This window comes from Phalacrocorax aristotelis, chromosome 9, assembly GCF_949628215.1.
Source record: "Phalacrocorax aristotelis chromosome 9, bGulAri2.1, whole genome shotgun sequence".
Classification (NCBI taxonomy): domain Eukaryota; kingdom Metazoa; phylum Chordata; class Aves; order Suliformes; family Phalacrocoracidae; genus Phalacrocorax; species Phalacrocorax aristotelis.
The window spans coordinates 22,531,960-22,550,953 of NC_134284.1; the positions used below are offsets into that span (position 1 = coordinate 22,531,960).

At 35.2% G+C, this 18,994-nt stretch overlaps 1 protein-coding gene across 5 annotated transcripts in view; it reads right to left on the reverse strand.

The window, feature by feature from the left end:
* The window catches only part of ATG2B (autophagy related 2B), a 48,891-nt gene that overhangs the window by 22,300 nt on the left and 7,597 nt on the right, over positions 1–18,994 (reverse strand). For 2 of the 5 annotated variants that reach the window (XM_075103850.1, XM_075103846.1), the window contains exons 4-22: positions 18,723–18,825; positions 17,178–17,340; positions 16,501–16,680; positions 13,251–13,347; positions 11,986–12,168; positions 11,149–11,303; positions 10,324–10,435; positions 9,905–10,166; positions 8,851–9,001; positions 8,224–8,316; positions 7,866–8,054; positions 6,072–6,342; positions 5,152–5,257; positions 3,893–4,085; positions 3,589–3,731; positions 2,291–2,448; positions 1,859–2,031; positions 1,405–1,555; positions 338–537 (exon numbers count right to left, since the gene is read on the reverse strand). In XM_075103850.1, coding sequence (XP_074959951.1) covers positions 338–537; positions 1,405–1,555; positions 1,859–2,031; positions 2,291–2,448; positions 3,589–3,731; positions 3,893–4,085; positions 5,152–5,257; positions 6,072–6,342; positions 7,866–8,054; positions 8,224–8,316; positions 8,851–9,001; positions 9,905–10,166; positions 10,324–10,435; positions 11,149–11,303; positions 11,986–12,168; positions 13,251–13,347; positions 16,501–16,680; positions 17,178–17,340; positions 18,723–18,825 — 3,083 coding nt within the window. Of the gene's footprint in view, positions 1–337; positions 538–1,404; positions 1,556–1,858; positions 2,035–2,290; positions 2,449–3,588; positions 3,732–3,892; positions 4,086–5,151; positions 5,258–6,071; positions 6,343–7,865; positions 8,055–8,223; positions 8,317–8,850; positions 9,002–9,904; positions 10,167–10,323; positions 10,436–11,148; positions 11,304–11,985; positions 12,169–13,250; positions 13,348–16,500; positions 16,681–17,177; positions 17,341–18,722; positions 18,826–18,994 lie in introns of all 5 variants that reach the window. The other 3 variants (XM_075103848.1, XM_075103851.1, XM_075103847.1) reach the window with 2 other exon arrangements.

Genomic DNA, 18,994 nt, shown 5'->3' on the forward strand with positions numbered 1-18,994 from the left:
ACTCTCTAGATTTGTTCTTGCCTGGTTTGGCACCAGATTAAAACTCAACTACAGAGAAACAAAAAAACCCACCATCAACTGGCCAAGAAATGCATTCAGTAAAGAAATACAGTGTGATCAGCAAAGCAAAGCAGTGGAAGAGCTAATAAATTATGCCGATACTTAAACTTAACAAACCACCCAGAAAATTCTAACAGAAAATTATAGTTTGAGGATGAATGGCTCAGAATTTTATGGTTTCTTCATCTATAACCCTTGTAACCCCACATCCAGATGCTTCCACTCAAACTGAGATAACCCAAATAATTTATAAAAGCACAAATTTGAAAACACAAACCTTTGTATTGCTTTCTATTTTATCTGATTGGATTTTGACTGCAACAGTCAGCATACTTGGACAATCCACTCCTACACCATCTGAACTAGTCCTACTAAGACCATCTTCTTCAGAAAAACAAATAGTAGGTTCTAACCAATGGGGACGTATTGTGCTGGGCAGTCGTACTTCAGAGGAAGGAACGACCCCATCTACCATACCTGCAAAGAAATTTTAGAATGAGTTTATCTGTAACAGCTTTGAAGCACGAGGCAAGAGTTAAGGAAAATCCTTTCTATGCTCAATGCCTGTAAAATTATTTTAATTACCGAAGTTAGTCATGCACACTGACAACCAAAAATTGTGAATGGGAGGTTACAGGTGATCCAATACTTAAAACCGTGGTTCTAGCTGAAATCTGCAGTGTGACTATAAGGTTTGGTTTTTTATTTGCCCAACAAAATGGCAAAGCTGAAATAAAGGACAGAAACCTCCTGTGGGTTACATGGATAACTCTCCTTTTCATTTTATGAGATGGTGCCAGGTTAACCTCTAAACACACAATAATTAAGCCTTGCACTGAAAATCCATTAACTTGACTACCACTGATTCAGAGACATTTGAGGGGAAAACCTCAGAAGGTTTAAAGCATGGGGGTTACCAGCCATACAATCTACATAGACAACTTAAAATTCTTCACCTGCTGGCTGCAATTAGCTACCGAGGGAAGATACAGCAGCCACTGGTAACCTGTTATTAAATTAACCAAATTAATTAATTAACCAATAACACACAGGAAGTGTGTACTTTCATAACAACAAACGGACTGTACAGCTAATTTGTCAGAGGACCACAATATCTTTAGAGACCAGCAGTTGCCAAGGGAAGTTTGAGCTAAACTGTAACTAAGTACACAGAATTATCATTAAGTTGTATTACTGTAGCCTTTAGGAGCATTAGTGATGAGCTAAACCTATTGTGCCAAATAACAAAGGGGGGGGGGGGGTAAAGACAGCATTTCTCCTAAAAAACTTCAAGCTTATCTCATTTCAAATTTAGTCCCAAAGCCACCTCAATCCCACCCCTACCTTGATGATATAAATTGAGGCTGCCAGAATGGAGACAAACATAGTGTCTGTCCTCAAAGCCTTCATATTTAGTCACGCTGAAAAGTGAACCATTGTTGAACTCAAACCAGAATTCACCATATTTTCCTTCCAGTGTATTTCCATCATCCTGCTGAAGGGAGAATAGAAATGATAAAATGACTGTTTGCTGAGTTTGCTGCAGTTAAACAGTCTAATCGAACATAGCACTTGCTACCAACACAGATTTTCCTATTTGCATTTAGTTATTCTCATGTAAAGCAAAGTAAACAGATTTACTAAAATATTGTGTTGCATTATTGTCTGGTTATAATACAGTAGTATGAAGATTACAGAATTACTGTCAGAAACACTTGTTCCTTCCAAAAACAGTACATACAGCATGAAGGGGATCCCATGGTTAAAACAACAACTTTTTCCAGCCACAGTGTCTCACCTTTACATCTGTGAATACTGACACTAATCCATGTGTCACATTTAGCAGAACAGACAGAAAGCTTTGTGAGTTCTTATTCTGAGAGTCAAGCTTTTTCCTTCTGCGTGAACGATAGTTTGGATCAACAGTGGAGTAATACTGTAGTGTTTCTTCCTCAGATCCACTCTCGTCATCTACTAGATAAAATAAAAAACTACTAACTCTCTAGCTAGTACATATATTATGCCAATAATCCATTGTTTTTCCATTGGTAATGCGATTCAGTTTCACACTTATTTTACTTAATTAAAGAGTAATCTACATTTTTTTCTTCTTGGTTTAAGTAAATCCTCTCTTATAAGTTTGCAAATTCTTTCCACTATCGACTTATTCACTTCAGGCAATTATGCTTTTGAATCACTACAGACCTAAATGATTTATTAAGCGTATTACCATAATGAACTGCAGATTTAAATTGGCTAAAGCTGTCTTTACTGAACGTGTTGATGAGCTGGCTGGCCACAGATAGTCCAACACCGTAAGAAAGGTTTTCAAATGTTTCTACAGGAGATGGAGCTGTGGGTTCCCACAACAATAAATCATTGCTGATCCTAGGAAGAAATACATTATCATTATACAAAATAGATTATTATATTCCCCCTTAATATAGGGTTAGGCAAGTAATATTTCTTTTACAGAATTCATATGATAGATTTCAGATTTCATAAACAAGGAAGAGAAAAAATTTCAAGAGCACAAGAAAGAATAATGTATTCATGAATAAAAGCAATAAATAATGAAAGTAACTTTTTCCCTGTAATTATGGTATGTACTTAAAGTCTAACATTTGACAGTGACAAAAAAGCCTCTATTAGTAGGTGTATATTAGCTCAGTAAGTTGGAGGTGGGGTGACAAAACCCTATCACAATTTTCAAGCAGAAGTTGCAGGAAACATTAGTTCTTTTGATTTCACATAAGTCTGTCAGGATAAAGATATGTGACATTCAGTGCAGAAGTACACCAAGAGAATATCCAGTGAAAGGTTCAGCCTTGCAACTTTGGACGTGGAAAAATGCTCTGGAAGTAAAGTAATGCCTATCAGATACTACAATCAGCATCTCTCTTTATGTAGTTAATTTGTAGCATAATACCTATTTTTTCAGTTGATTTAATCTAGTTGTATTTCTTTGTTTTTCAGACAGAAAAGTAACAGAAATAAATGGTGGACGCCTATCTGTAAGTTGGGCTATCTACGTTTGTACGCCTTTGTAAGGCTTACAAAACTGGGTTATTAGGGTTTTTTTCCCCTGCCTGCCTTGTGGACTCCTAATTTTTAGATGGAGAATCACTGAATAAAAAGGAAAGAATAAAATTGAACGCAACAGTTTTTGAAGTACAATGACCTATTTATAAAGGAAAATTGATGAAGATTAGAGCAAAATGAAACATTGCTAACAGAGATCTGAACAAAGTATTCACTGAAAGTAAAAGACTGTTTAACTTTACCCTTTGTTCACCAAATCTACCAAATGCTTTTTAGCAGCTGGCTGCTGTGGCACCAATAAGATGCATGACACAGTGGTGTCTCTGATGTTAATTTGGAAGAATATTTGTATATCATTTTATGTTCTTAGAAAGCTAAACAAATGCATTCCTGCTATAGCTGCTCATTCAATTGCCTTTATCAACAATTAATACAAAACTAAAAGTACAGGTCATGATAACCAAGCAAAGCAATTATCATACTTGCCTATTGTAAAGCTTTTCATAAAAGCTTTTGTTTGGCAATGTTAAATGTATGTTTGGTAACATGAGTTCCAGTACATAATGAGAATTGCTAACTGCTTTATCCTGAAACTCAGTCATTTCAACTACATCTCCTGGCATCACCATCTGAAAGAAAAAAGAAAAAAACCTCTCAATTAAAACAAACAAACAAACAAACAAAAACAAAAAACAAAAAAACCTGGAAGTCAGAAGATACAAATAAAGTACTGAGAATATATTAATTTTGTCTACCATAAGCACAAAGCAATAACAAAATTTTATAGTACCTCTTCATTTTCAAACATGACCCTACGAGAGGAAAAAGGAGAAGGCTCTGGTCTTCTAATATCACAGACATCCTTCAAAGAATGAGACCCTCCTTCTTCTTCCTCTTGAAAGTTATTATCACCTTCTTCCTCCTCAGCTGCTATCCTTTCCAGAATAGAGTGCACAGCCAGAGGGTTTATTTTCAATACAATCCTGACATTGGAGAAGTTATGCAGAATAAGCCATTAGAGATGCTTAGAATTTTTATATTGATGCACAGTCACATGTCCCCTAACTCTACTAGCTAGCCAAGAAATACACAGAGACTAAATAGCTCAAAGACCAGGGTTTTTTTTTTTATTAGACAAGAGATACTGCTAAGAAAAATACCAAACTTATAGGCACAGAGGGACATGGAAAAAGAACCATCAGACAAGAAGGTTAGTGTATGTTTTTTTCAACTCCATCAGGTGACCATTAGGTGACCTAAGAAAAACCTATCACTCTCCCAAAATAATGCTTGTATCATTAGACCATCAACAGCTATTGAAAAGTGCTCTGCTACATGACATAGTGTATTACATGTACACACTATTATAGGAAAATATATTTGTACCATTATAAAAGAAAACCATACTGAAAAAATGTCCATACAAACATGCTGTCAGAAAGCCTCTAAATTTTGTTGCAATAAACATACATGGCAAATTTAAAACTGCCTCTAAACTTATTACATGCTACAGCTGTTAGGTCCGTCTGTTCAGTAACTCTGAAGTACTGCATTGCCTCACATGTGATATAAGCTACAATAATTCAGTCACAATATAATTATCATTATTGTTGTTATGACTTTATACCAGGCTCATATTAATATTTTCAGGCAAAATTCAATCGAGATTTTTTGTTTGGTAGTCAGCCTTCAACATACAAGTAGGAGAAAAGGTAAAGTGACAGAAAAACCCACCAAACCACAAAAATGTGAGGAAGTTTAAGTCTCTAATCATTCACTTAACTTTCACTTAAATTTACTCAATCTACAGAAACCATTATACATTAAAACCATATTGCATTATTACAAATGGATAATTTTGGGGGGGTTTTGTTGTTGTGGGTTTTGTTTGTTTTTTATAAATTCTTGGCTTCTTTTCAATAGCTACATGTTCTTTCTTTGCAAATTATTTTAAAGTATTTACCACACAGGCAGTCTGCATTAAAATTAGGAAGTAACAGTGCTTTGTAAAAATCCAAACAACCCACATTAAAAGATAAAACTTTTTACCGGGGCCAGTCAAAATTGTCTGATGATGTTGTTATATCTCCGTCTACACCACCAGACACTTGAAAAAATTTTATTGGTGCTTCTGCGTTATCTTCTTCAAATGAACCTGAATAGAAAAAGATTTTTAAAAAATTAACACAGGAATGACAGGTTGACCACACCTCAGGTTGGAGTCCAACAGGCTAACTTGTCAATGCTATTGCTAAGGTACTTATGCAAATTTTATTGTCCTTTCCTCCAAAAATTAAATATCAATTTTGATAAATAAGAGTTATTTCACATTATCTTCTAGCTAGCAGCAGTTAGAAAAACAGATACTTCTGATGCATAGATATCTCCATTTACATTTATAGCATTGCTACATTATGTCACAGCCTTGAAAAGTACATGAATGACAACTCAACAGAGGAGGTTACAAATATAAACCAGTCTCACAGTTTTATTACTCTGAAAGATATTAGAGGCATAAAAGTATTAAAGTCTTCTCAATTACAGTTATTTAAAACATCATTCTCCTAATTTCTGGCCTAGACTTGAGATTCTTCATTTACATAGCTGTAGTAACCCCCGACATATCTACAAAACTTACCCTAACACCATGATAAAGAACCCAGAGGAACCAGTTTATTTGAATTTAGGGTATAAGAGTAGAACAGAAAACAATAAAAATAGTAGCTCAGATCTCAAAAACAAGAATGCAAGCACTACACCTACATACATTAGCCTCTCCTAGCAGTACCATTATTTTGGCTTGTGCTGATATCTCGTACAGAACACTAAACTGCAGCAGAGATACCTGCTCCAAAATTCAGGTGGAAAGACACTCCCTGTGTTAATCCATATAAGAGTACCTTTGTCTCAACTATGTAGTATCTGGGAAAATTAAAAAGAATGTTTCAAAATGATGTTAACATTCTTACCAGTTAGGTCCTTAAAGGTAAGTTCTAGTTTAACTTGTTCTGGAGTTGACCCTCCTAACTCAGTTTTAAATTCCATATCTGTAAATTCAAGATGAAGAATCTCCTTCTGAAGTGATTTCTTAAACCATGGTCCTCTTTCCTGATCTGACCGTAGGTCAGGTATTGGGAAGCGAACAGAGAGATTTAATGCTGGAGCAGTGACTTGAACTGAAACTCTACAGTTTGCAGGAGTATGTGAATCATCCAGAAAAACTTCAGTAAATGCTTTATGCTAAAAAACAAGGTAAAGGAAAAAAATCTAAATTAGAAAAAATGCCACTAAAATTTACTACGAGGAAAGCTTTTTATGATGTAATTTCTAAAAAGGAAATATTAATTTTTCATATGTCACACAAAACACACCTATTACAACCAATTATTATTACTCTTAGGATATTCTATTATTGGTGTTGTTAAGATTCTACTTTGTTAGAATTCAAGTATTTGGAGAGGTTAGCAATCTTCCAAAAACAGCTATCTTTGTATTTTCTCTTAAATTAGAGTGAGAGTATCAAACAATATTCAGCTGCAGTGAGGAAATACCCTATCTCACAGATTTTTTTTTAAATAGTATTGTTGAGAAGCCAGGAACTACTGCCATGTGTATTTGCCTCTTTCAGTAAGTCGTGGTTTCCAGCTCTTGTCACTGACATGGTGTTCAAAACCTCTGAGTGCAGCTTTTAGCTGACCATCATTGGAAAGAATCAAACTTCCAGGACATAACCATATAGATAGAAAATATTGATGCCTTATAAATTTTTAAAGTTAGGATTAAATAAATTTTCAAGACTAATTTTTCTGTAATCAATCAATGCAGCAATAGTTACATGAAGATATTTGTTGCTGTGTAGAAAATCAGTTAATTGCATTAATCCTTCCCCATCTATTTCAAGAAAAGCCTTCAAGTTTAATGTTATTGTGCTAAATATACTAACACTTAAATCCTACTGACAACCTGAACCAAGACAAACAAGCTGCAACTTCTTCTGTTGGCCCTCAATCACTAGAATGCAACGCATATGTTCCCCATCCTCTCTACTACCTACCCCAAAAGCAGGTAAGGCAGGACAGAGGCAACTGGGCTGACTGTGACACCTAACAGTTTCAATATAGAAATGGAATTGTCAGCAACAGTTTATATCAGCTGCTGGAGAGTCAGTCAAGATTCCTCTTTTTTTGCCCAGTTCTGCTTGCTTCAAGAAGCTGAGAATTTAGGCAGTTTGTGAAGCAGCTACCGTTGCAATCAAGTGTGTTATAAAGCATGCAACCACTGAATCTTAAATGAGTATCTGTAGCTGTACGCTTCTACGGGAGAACTTATCTTGGGCCGCATATCTCCGGGACACAGGGCTCTACCCACCCTGGGGACAGTGATGCACAGACATCAATATGATGGATACAAAATGTCCGTTTATTTAGCTGCGTCACACGCTTATATAGCTCTTGCGCTTCCTGTTCCTGCCGCTCCTATGGGGAGGAGTCTATCTTTCCGTCACAACCCGTGATCTTCCAGTCGCTGATCCCTGTCTATTCCCCTACAAGTATCTATGTCAGACAGCTACTGTTCTGTATCAGAAGCAAAGAAACCAACCAACCAAACAACAAACAAGGCAAAACAAAAAAAACCACAACAAACAAAACCAAACAAAAAACCCAACGACCACGTATCAATCAGAATTAGCCATCTCCGGCTTAGTGCCATCCTGCCTTCCTCCTGCAAAAAAGTCAGCAAGTTTATTAATCAATTTAACTTACCAGATTTATGTGCTTGTTGTAAGAAGCATACATGTGAGATGCCATCATCTCCACTGTAGTTAGTTTCTGTGGTTGAAGTAAGGAATTTAATCTGTCTACAATACTAATATCAAGCTCACAAAACACTGGACTTAACTTTATTTGTAATTCTGCTTTCTGTGGAACAGAACTGAGTCTCCCTTGACTACCCTGAAAAGAAAGAGAAAAAGCACTAAAATCCTTAAAAGAAATATAATGAAAGAAATTATAATAACTGAGAGTTAAGAAGTCTGTTTTACAAGAGAGACACCTTTCTGTTAAAATGCACAAAATTAGACAAAGGCTATTATACAGAAACTGTTTTAATCTCCCACCTTACCTGAGGTCCTCTATTATCTGAATGCTTATAATGAAGCTGAAGGCATGGCATAGCATGAGAATCATTTCCTTCTTCAGAATGAAATGTCAGCAGCTTTAGAATAAAACAGAGTTAAAAATACTTAATAGATAAGGAGGACAGAGTTGCCACAGGAAAATATATTTATGACATTTTACCTAGAACAGACAGTAGGTAACTCTACATTCATGTCAGTGCACAGAGCCCCAGCCCAACTGCTTATTCAATCCACTTATTCAGCCACTTTATTGGATGTCTCTGACCATTAAAAGAGCTGGAATAATCATCACCCAAAGAAACCTTCACATTGCCCAACAATATTGGTTAGTTTTTGGAAAATATTTACTCTAATTCCCAAACTGTGTTAAGCATATTTAAAGAGAGAAGTAAACTAGCGAAGTTTGGCTGCTTAATGCTATTCTTGCCAGGTACGGCAGCAGTCTGGTTCACTATTTGAGCCTGAAATTAAAAATAATTGCATCTTAAGCTTAACATACTAACAAAAAAGAAATGCAAAAAATTTAAGATTACAACCATTTTAAAATCTAGTATTCTCAGTTATAGAGTTAACATTTCTTTTCTATGGAACACACTGTATTTTTTACATACCTCTGTATAGTGAGGCTGAATGGAATGAGAGTCAGTAGAAAAAAGGCATTCCAAGAACTCCATATCCCCAATGGATAAATCAGTACTAAAACTTCGAGAGGCAGACCTTTGTCTTTGTTCATAAGACACTTTGATGCCAGTACCTATAAATCTGAATTACGAAAACTATGAATTACGAAAAGTAGCATAAAACAACAAAAAATATGAACTCAATATTTAAATATGTAAAAAAGGATCACCAAAATCCTTTAGAAAATAAAATAAAATAAAATAAAATAAAATCACTAAACCCACCACAATTTCTTCAAAAATAAGAAAAAATTCTAACTGTAACAGTTTATAGCTTTAGCAACGAAGACAGAACTCACTTATGTTACACATTCAGCAATGGTCAGTGTAGAGAAATTTATAAAGAATACTTTAGACATCTAACCTAAGGTGCAATTCACATAAAGCTGGGAATCTAACATCCTTGTATTGACAATGAAAAAGTCAAATGTCTCAGGAAGTCTAAATTACATGAATGAGATACGAAAAGATATACACACCCTTAAATATTTTACTTCATACACTGTACTGGGACAGTAAAAACTTCTGGAAAAAGACTGTTGACTAACTTTACAATTTTGCTCACACATACTTTTTACCCCTACTGATATACTATTTTCAATTAAGTAAAACCCTAAGCTCCTTCAAGCACAAACCCCTATACATTGGAATAAAGATAATCCTGTAAAATACGGCTATTTCTAAAGAAATAATTTACTTAGTGATTCCTGACTCCCTAGGTTTCTGTGGCAGAAACTGTACCTAGTTTAGTTCATCTACTGTTGAAAAGAGCTAGGTTGATTTTAATGTTTATGCACTTTTTTATTAAAAAACAAACAGTCTTGGACAACAGATGTCGAAATTCAAGTCTATTTTGCAATTAACAAAGAAGTCTAATGCAATTCAATATTAAATGTTACAATTTCTACAGAAATAAACTTACTTTATTCAAATTTACTTAAAAGATATTTTTGTTAATTATATTTATTAATAAGCAAAGTTATACCTAAGGTGATCATGAGAACAAGCTTCTGCAAATACTTCTCGGAAGGACAGAAAATCTTCTGTTGAAAACTTAACTGGCTCAATCTTTTCTATTCGGGTAAAGAAATCCCGAGCCATTGGTGTCAATGGGTTAAGGTTCAGTGAACTTTCAGGTGGGGGTAAAGGGTCAATATGAAGTACAGACACTGAGAAAGTTCCAACTGCCAGTCTAAAAAGAAGCTCAGGTCTGGATTCATCCACAGAAACAGATCTGGATGGAATAGCTGAAATAGAAAATTAAGTTCACGTAATTTTTCAGCAATAACACACTCACAAAATCATCTTACTTTTGATTTTCATTTCTTTTTACCAACTTGCTGCATAACAATTCATTTCCAGCATTATCTAGGGAGCAGAATATAAAATGACGTTTTTACTTACATGTCCTTCTTAAGGAAGTCTGGTGAACCACGTTGGCTGTAAGTGAAGAACTCCTAGGAGGCTGTAGTTCTTGTCTGTTACGGTCAAGAAAATCACCCCAGGTTGGTTGAAGCTAAAACAAAAATATGTATGATCTTAAATTTGACAAATAGATGTTAGACATTAGATCAAATATAAATAATAAAGGAACAAAAAGAAAATACGTGCATAAACAATCAACAGCATGCAATTTCATACCATATTAGTGCTCAACTAAACAATGTAGGTCTGCTTTACTTTGGGCTACGCTTCCTAATTCTATGATCGTCTCCACCCACATATTTTTAAGCTAAACTTGCTCTCTCCATGAGCGTATATTCTCCTGTTTCTCTGTAAAAAGCACAACTGTTCTCCATGGCTTTCATTAAGCAAAACATTAGACACATAACAGATTTGGAAAAGATAGCAATATCAACACTATAATTTTTATGTTGTTTGAGGAATAACGTAATACAACGATTTTGTACTTTTTGTCATCACTGCCTGTGTAGTCCATATTAAAAGAAAACCAGATGGCAAACATGCAGTTATTAAAAAGAAAATAAAGTGTCCTATATAAGCTTCAAGGCATTTGAAAACAAATACATTCCATTTCCTGCCTTGGTAGACAAACAGATGAGAAACTTTCCAATCTTATTTCCATAGCAGAAAAGGAATACTATCAGCTCTAAGCATTTTCAATTGTCCTAAAACTCTGCAATAATTCTTGATTTTGTAAAGAATATTTACGTAAGTTTCAGACAAAAGTGTGAATTTCAAAGATTTTATAGGTAATCAATACTATACCACTGTAGTGCTCAGTGGAGACCCTGCTGGTGTAGTTGTATATGTACTTGTTAAAGACAAGTCTAGATCCATAGTTGGAGGGTCTCCAAGAGGTGGAAGGGAGGAAAGGCTGTGAGACATGTCCATTTCAGCCATTGAGAAGAAAACTTCTTCTTCTAGTGAGAAACATATAGTAAATGTTATTTTCTAATTTAAAAAAACCCTTTACTTTTAACAGAAATGTATACCTAAGTTCAGAAATCTAACTGCTAGACAGAATAACCAGCTAAATATTTTATTTACAGAAGCTCCAAGTTCTCTTGACAATGAGACTAGTAGTATCTATGGACAGAGATTATAGAAAAAAACAAAAAAGGTGGGGCAAAAAACCTAATGAACACCAAAACAGTTAAATGTTCCATTTTCATATTCAAGTTGACATAGTTTCTATAAATTCATACACTCCTTTTGACACAGCAAAGTTCATATTTTCACATTAAAAATAATGAGCAAAAAATTATTCAACTAAAAATGTAAATATCAGGCAACGCAACTATTATTCTGTATTTAATTTCCCCGACCATGCACTTGAAAAGATATTACACTGCATGTGTATTTACCATGTTGCACAGTAACATACAGACTACTGAACTGTTTTAATGAAATACTGAATCAAGTCTAGCCTGATACTTAAACCAGGTGTTAGGTTTTCATTCAACAGTAAGAATAATTGTATGCTATTAATTAATGCCAAAGTTCTTTTGATACTTAAGTTAGTAAGATTAACAGATGAAGAGTCAATTTGTATAATCTTAAACAATACGTTATTTGCTATGCTGCATCATCTTTTATACTTGCCACGACTAGAAGGTGTTCTGGCACTCTCAGTCTCATAGAAGCTTTGTTCAGATGACGCTCCTGCAGATAAAGACTCTTTTCTTAAATAACGTTTCAACTCCATCTGAATCCGATACTCATCTTCCTGTTGCATTGGCCGGTTCTTCCTATCTTTATTTGACAATTCTATCCTGCTTAGGCTCTCTGAATTCAAAAAACAAGGACAGAAAGCCCACTGTAATTTCCTTACCAGTAACCCAAAGAAAATTCAAAAATTAATCTGAAAATTAACCAATTGTTGTTGCTGTATATGTATATGCATCTGTATATATATGCACATACCCACTGTATATCAGATGTGTATATACATACATTTTGTTGTTTTAGAGATTTCACTTGTCCAAAACAGATTACTTTCTCCCTAGCATTCATTAACTTCAAGTCTGAAGAAACTATTTTAAGGTCAGATATGCAAATGCATTCACATATAGTATCTGCATATATTTCTCTTCTCAGACAGCTTTGGGGACTGAGGACACAATCTCTTAAAGGTTTTACTATTAAGGAATTATTAAAATTTCAGGTTTGAAGGTGACACGTATGGGAAACTATATGTAACGCTTTTCCAGTTACCCAAAAATAATGAACAAGTCCAATACAAAAAATATATCAGTACCAATAGCAAAATATTAAGCATCTACCCAGGACATGACAAATCTTTTCAAAAAGAACATTAGCTAGCTATCCCAATAAAAAGAGTTGTTGCATTAGGCAGATGGGCGGGGAACAAATCAAAACACCCTCACCCTGCTAGTGCAGTAGTCTAAACACTACTGTTATTACATAGCAAATATGGACAAATGAACTCAGTTACTGTCTGTTCTGTGTTTTCTGTGCCTGTCACTAAAGCATAGGACAGAGAAGGAACCAGATTGCTAAGCCCCTCTTGTGAAACAGAAGCTACAAGAGCAAAAATTCTTCCTGTCTCCTGATTTTCTCCACCTACCATCTCCCCATCTCTTGTCCTATTATATAGTCACTTGTCAAGACTTACTTGTTACCTAGATTTGCATTACCACCATGTACAATGTGCAACTGGAGTCAATAAACTGATCGTAGTCCTACTCAGAGCAACTACAAAACATTTTGCTAAGATCAGATAGAAACTAGTAATAATCTTAACACCACAAAGTATTTTTTTTCCACTGAGGAAACTTGTTCAGCTTGTAAAGTTTATTTTCTGTCCACTGTAACACATATTTAACATTTACAGCATGTTCACTTGCCTGGTCCAGCAATAGCTGCTACCATGTCCAATAGGAGATGCACCTGCCTTGGTGACAGAAATAGATGTACAGAGTCTATTTGTCCATCTATATCCAACTGAAAAAAGAGGAGGAAAAAAAACTTCAAGAACACTTACAGACTTTTTCTTTAAGTCTTGAATCAAGTATTTTGATAATAGATTTTTATGCTGTAAAGGATACCACCATTCCAGCAGTATCTTCACCTTCTACATAACAACAGCATGTAATTTAATTCTGTATTGCTTCCAATCTGTAGCTTGGCAGGATAAATGCAGACATCACTCACAGTTTATTAGTTTAAAATAAACTCAAAACCACTTAATAGGAAAATTCAAGAATATCATTAACCTGCTAGTTGTTTTGCTTCTTTAATAATTCCAGAAGTAATCAACAACATAAAGTTAGTATTATGTACTAACTATAAAATACTGAAATCAGCACCTTCTGAAGTAGACCTTAAAAGTTGTAAAGGTTCTCTTTGTGACTACTCTTTATTATACAGATGAATGAATTCACATACTGTCTTCATAAAGAGTGGGATGTTTGTAGAAGTCTAATTGGTTTGATACAGCATATAACAAAGCAAGCCACATATCTTTTGAGAGCAGCTCATGCTAAATTTATCTCAAGGACTTGTATAGATTTCTAAGGACTTATATAGAATTGTTTTTCAATTCTAGAATCCTGTACTCCCAGACGTTGGTCCATTCAAGGTTATTACTCATTGTATTGGGTGTAGGTAGCCAGGTGTTGGCAGCAGGGTATGCTGCAGAAGCAGCCTCTGTGATAAGAGGTCAGGGTCTGCCCCATGCTGGCCCAGTAATGGACCCACCTCAGGACACAGATGAGCCCATCAGCAAAGGTGGTGCTGTTCCTGTGAAGACATATTTAAGAAAGGGCAGAATGATGCATGGGCAGTGAGGGAAAAACAGGAAGAGAAACAATCCTGCAAACAGCAAGGTCAGTGAAGAAGGAGGGGACGAAGGAGCTCCAGGTGCCAGAGCAGAAATTCCCCTGCAGCCTGCAGAAGAGATCACACCAGAGCAGATATCCATGCTGCAGCTCATAGGAGACCCTATACTGCAGCAGGTAGATGTGCCCTGAAGTAAGCTGTAACCTGTAGAGATGCACACAGGAGCAGGCTCCTGGCAGGTGCTGCCAACCCATGGAGAGGACCCCACACAGCAGCAGGTTCTCTGCCAGGAGCTGTCGTTTATGGATAACCCATGCTGGAGCAGGTTTATCCTGCTGTACTGTAGCCCATGGAGAGGACCCACACTGAAGCAGTCTGTGAAGGACTGCAGCCTGAGAGACTCACACTGGAATAGGGGAAAAATGTGAGGAGGAAGGAGCAGCAGAGGGGAACTGTTATGAACTGGCTGCAACCCCGCAATTCCCCATCACACTTGCACTGCTCAAGGTGGTGAGGAGGTACAGGAGTTGGGAATAAAGAAGTGAAGTTGAGCCTGGGAAGAAAAACAGGTGAAGGGAAGGTGTTTTAGTTTCTCTCATCATCCAACTCCATTCTAATCAATTCAATTAATTTTCCCCAAGTCGAGTCTGTTATGCCTGTGATGGTAACTGCTAGGGGGTCTCCATGTCTTTATCTCAATCCATGAGTTTTTTCATCACATTCTCTCCCCCTGTCCTGCTGAGGAGTGAAAGTGAGAGCAGATGGATGGGTGTATGACAGCCAGCCATGGTCAATCCACTACACTTATGGGGGAAAAAGAAATAGGCATGCAGTGGAATGCATTTATATGAAAATATACTTCTGCTCATAAAGACTTTAAGGGATATTTACCTAAGCAGGGAAAATAAATGATCAGTTAGCTCTGTATACTCTTCCCTACTATTTTTTCTATCTTTTGGAAAGAGTTGAAAGAAGATGAAATTATTGAAGTGTGTCATACTTGACATGAATTTATACAGCATATTTTGTAGTTTACATGCTTGAAGCACATGTTCTAATATAATTCAGTTTCCAGAGTAAAAATGAAAAGGTTAACCTAGACTAAGCAATATACTGCATCTATGTTCTTTCCAATCTGCATGAACTCTACCTGATAAATCAAAAAACAGGTCCTTTAATTGTGTCGTGCAGTATTATATCCATTCACTAGTTCAGACATGGCTGTTATTTAACATACCAAGTGTTTTGCCTGTACTCAAGCCCAACTTGCAGAGACCACTGTTCTGCATTCTATTATATTCAACTTCTATCAAAAATTACTCTCAATGCTGACCTTGACAGTTTTCTTTTGGCTACCTTAAAATACAACCAATTATATCAAAGTGGAAATTTTTTGATCTTTAGAAATATTTGGACAGCAGTTAATTTAAAGGTGTTAACTACATTAACTAGTCATACTTTTGAAATAGCTAGAATTTTTCTATTTCACACCAAACAAAACACATTATTTCACTTCTTAAGGACTTTTCATAACTGAATAAACAAGTTACAAGGACTGACTATAAATTGCTGGACATACACTTTTCTACTGCTGTAGAAACTTTCTGCTTTCTGTAGACTATAGTACACTCTACAAGACAGGTAAATAGCCAATTTTAAAATAATTGGAGACAAGGGGAATATATTTACACAATTTTACTTACATAGTTACACTTGAAAGTAAAGCCCTATTTTTAAAAAAACTGCTTTGCTTCTTGTATCTTTATGTAAAAAATATAAAATATTAACTAGTATCATTTAAATATGACATTATTATTTTACTATAGATTTTAGTATAAAAATTCAGAAGTGTTCATAATAGTTTTATAATGTTGCAATGCTGCAACCTAATTAATCATTTAAGGTTGACTTGTAAATTATACCCTTTTAAAACCAAAATTATTTTAATCGACCAGTTAAACATTCCACACATACATAGGCAAAGTCATAGTGCTACAAGAAAAAAGGATAAATGAATAGCAGCAGGAGTTTCACAAAAACAAAACAACTTCTCAGCAGTTACTCCAATATATAAATTCAGTATCTCTAACATACAGAAACGTTCTTTTAATAGATTTCAGTGTGCCATTGAGTTGTCTGCCCATTGTAAAGATGTCTTATTCGACATCCATATTAGTTTTGAATGCAGAGAATCTAAAATAAAACTAAGGGGATTCTGTCCCCTTGAGAATCTCACCATTTTTTTTGTATTCAGTTGAAAAAATAAAATCCTACATAAGTATTAATTTAGTTAAAGACTGGGAAAGCATGACTAACCTTAGCTCCAGGAAGTACTTCATTTTGCTTTAATGTTAGGCTCAACTCCATTCTACCAATCAGCTTACTGATCTGTACGGGGTCAGAAGGTGTAATTTCTGGCAAGTTTCTTGTTAATTGTGGATGTGGCTCATAAATGATTTTTGGATTCCAGCTAGGTGAAAGCTTTGGTTCAGTTGCCTTAAAAATGTTAGAGAAATGAGTAAGAACGTATCCCATTTCTTATTAGAAAAAAAAAAGAAATAAACAAACAAGCATTTCAAATAAACTTATCACACAAATGATCATTTTACACAAATCTAAATTTGACAATGTCATTAAAAACATATACTGATAACCATGAAAGAAACAAGGAATGTAAAATGTGAAACATTAGGCCTTGGCAAAAAAGTGGAGCAAGTTTCCACAGAATAGTGAATTGTAGAGGACTTCTACACCTTAAAGTTGCAACCAGATTCCAGTACAATGCATCCAAAATTTTACTCAGTCCTAAAGCCTCTATTTCCTTCCCTCTCCTCAAAATCAACAGGAAGTGATTATGAAACTTATTGAACACAGATTGAAATTGAAGTAAAAGTTCAACCCCTATATCCTTCAGAATGAATCTAATATGTGAGTGTAACAACATATTCTATCCTTCATCAATTTACATTCTTATATAATGTATTTCATTTTACCAGCTGTGTAGCTGAACACACTGGGGAGGACTTTGCTGATGCAGGAAATTCATCCCAGAAGAAAGAGACACCTGAGAGCTGCAGTAACTTGTGAGCAAAAGCTGTGGGCTGATGTACATTAATTCCAGAGCACTCATCTGCAGTTTCATCACAGTACATAGTTCTGGGAGACAAAAGCAACGAAATAAATATGGTAGGTGCATGCAAATTGTTATCTTTATTGTGCCATTTAGTCTCTAAGTTTGTACATGCTCTCTCTCTTCGTACTATTTACAATTCCATTGACTGTCCTGAAAGGAGAAACCACCACTCTCTAGGAATGGGTGGAAATCTTAATTTTCTACAAGATACCACAGGACAATTGTGACATGCTTCCAGTGTGAATATATCCTAGTGTATTATCCTGGTACTTAGGTCTGATTTGACCACAAAGTGAAGGAGTCCGCCCAACACTTCCATATATAGTTTTCCATTAGAACACACACAGTTCTTGCTTCAGAATCAACTCTTTTCTAAATATGCCATCTAGCATTTTTCTGTTGTCTAGTACTACTTGAAAGTAACATGCCGTGTCAAAATGCAAGTTAAAAATTGAGAGAATAGGCTTCAATCCTGTAAATTTTCTGTTAAATTATATTTCTTACATTATAATACTGAGACAGCATAAACAGTAAACCCTTAAAAAGATGCAAGTCTCCCCATAACAGAATTTACAGTGGAAAAATATGCCTACCTTTCCATAAATAAAATGTATCAAACATCAAAACAACAACATTAACAGTTTGTTTTAATCTAAAGCACAGAAAAGGAGGTTTGTTCTGGGAATGGATTTGCATAAGAAAAATAATTACAGTTTTACTGACATCTCTCCTGAATTGAGCATAACAAACTGACATTTATAAATGTTTAAAACCAAATATATTTCATTAGCATTTCTCAGTAAGAATCAGTTATATTTGACAATGATTTCAAAACTTCACAAGAAAGTATGATTACACTATCCCATAGGTCAGAAAGAATACTTTAAGAACATGTACATTATTCAACTTCAAAGTAACTACAGAATACACATGAGCTTTTCTGAAAGCTCACAGAGGACCTAAAATCTTCCAGTTTAAATATTTTCAGAAAGAAAGATACAGTATACAGTCCTGGAAAAAAAAATTGAAGAGTCTTCAATAAACAAGAGGAACTGTTAAGATATTAAAACCCCTTTGCACAAGAGAGGGCCTGATCTGCCAATAATACCCATTCACTGTCGAACATCTGGGAAATGGTATTCATTAACTGCAGAAGTGGTCATTAACTTATCTTTGGAAAATCTAGAAGTCTTCTAATGTGATGGTTAAATATCTTTAGCTTAAACATGTTAACTGGAAGTTCAGCAAAGAAAATGCTCAGTGGCATTATAAAAGCGGTGCTCAAGAGCTGGCGTCTGACTGTATACAAGGAATGGGTGTGCATGGGTGAAATGTGTTGCACAGGAAATGGCAGAAAGTGCCTTAGGGGAAAAAACCATACAGATCTAAAAAAGAAAATTTTTACCTTTCAATTCTGATTTCAAGTGCAGTTCCACTTTTAGAGTTTTCCGGCACATGTTCTATTCGCAAAACTGTATCTAAAAAGGTAACTTTCACTCTTCTGAGAACTTAAATAAGAAAACAAAAAATACCATGCAAGCATTTAAGTTGTTATTCAACAATGAGTTTTATAACCAATTTAAAACCATCTTTAATTTTAAGTTCTCAGTATTTATTTCAGTAGAAATAATCAGTCAATTGAGTTTAATAATGTAACAAGACATCAAGTGACAATGT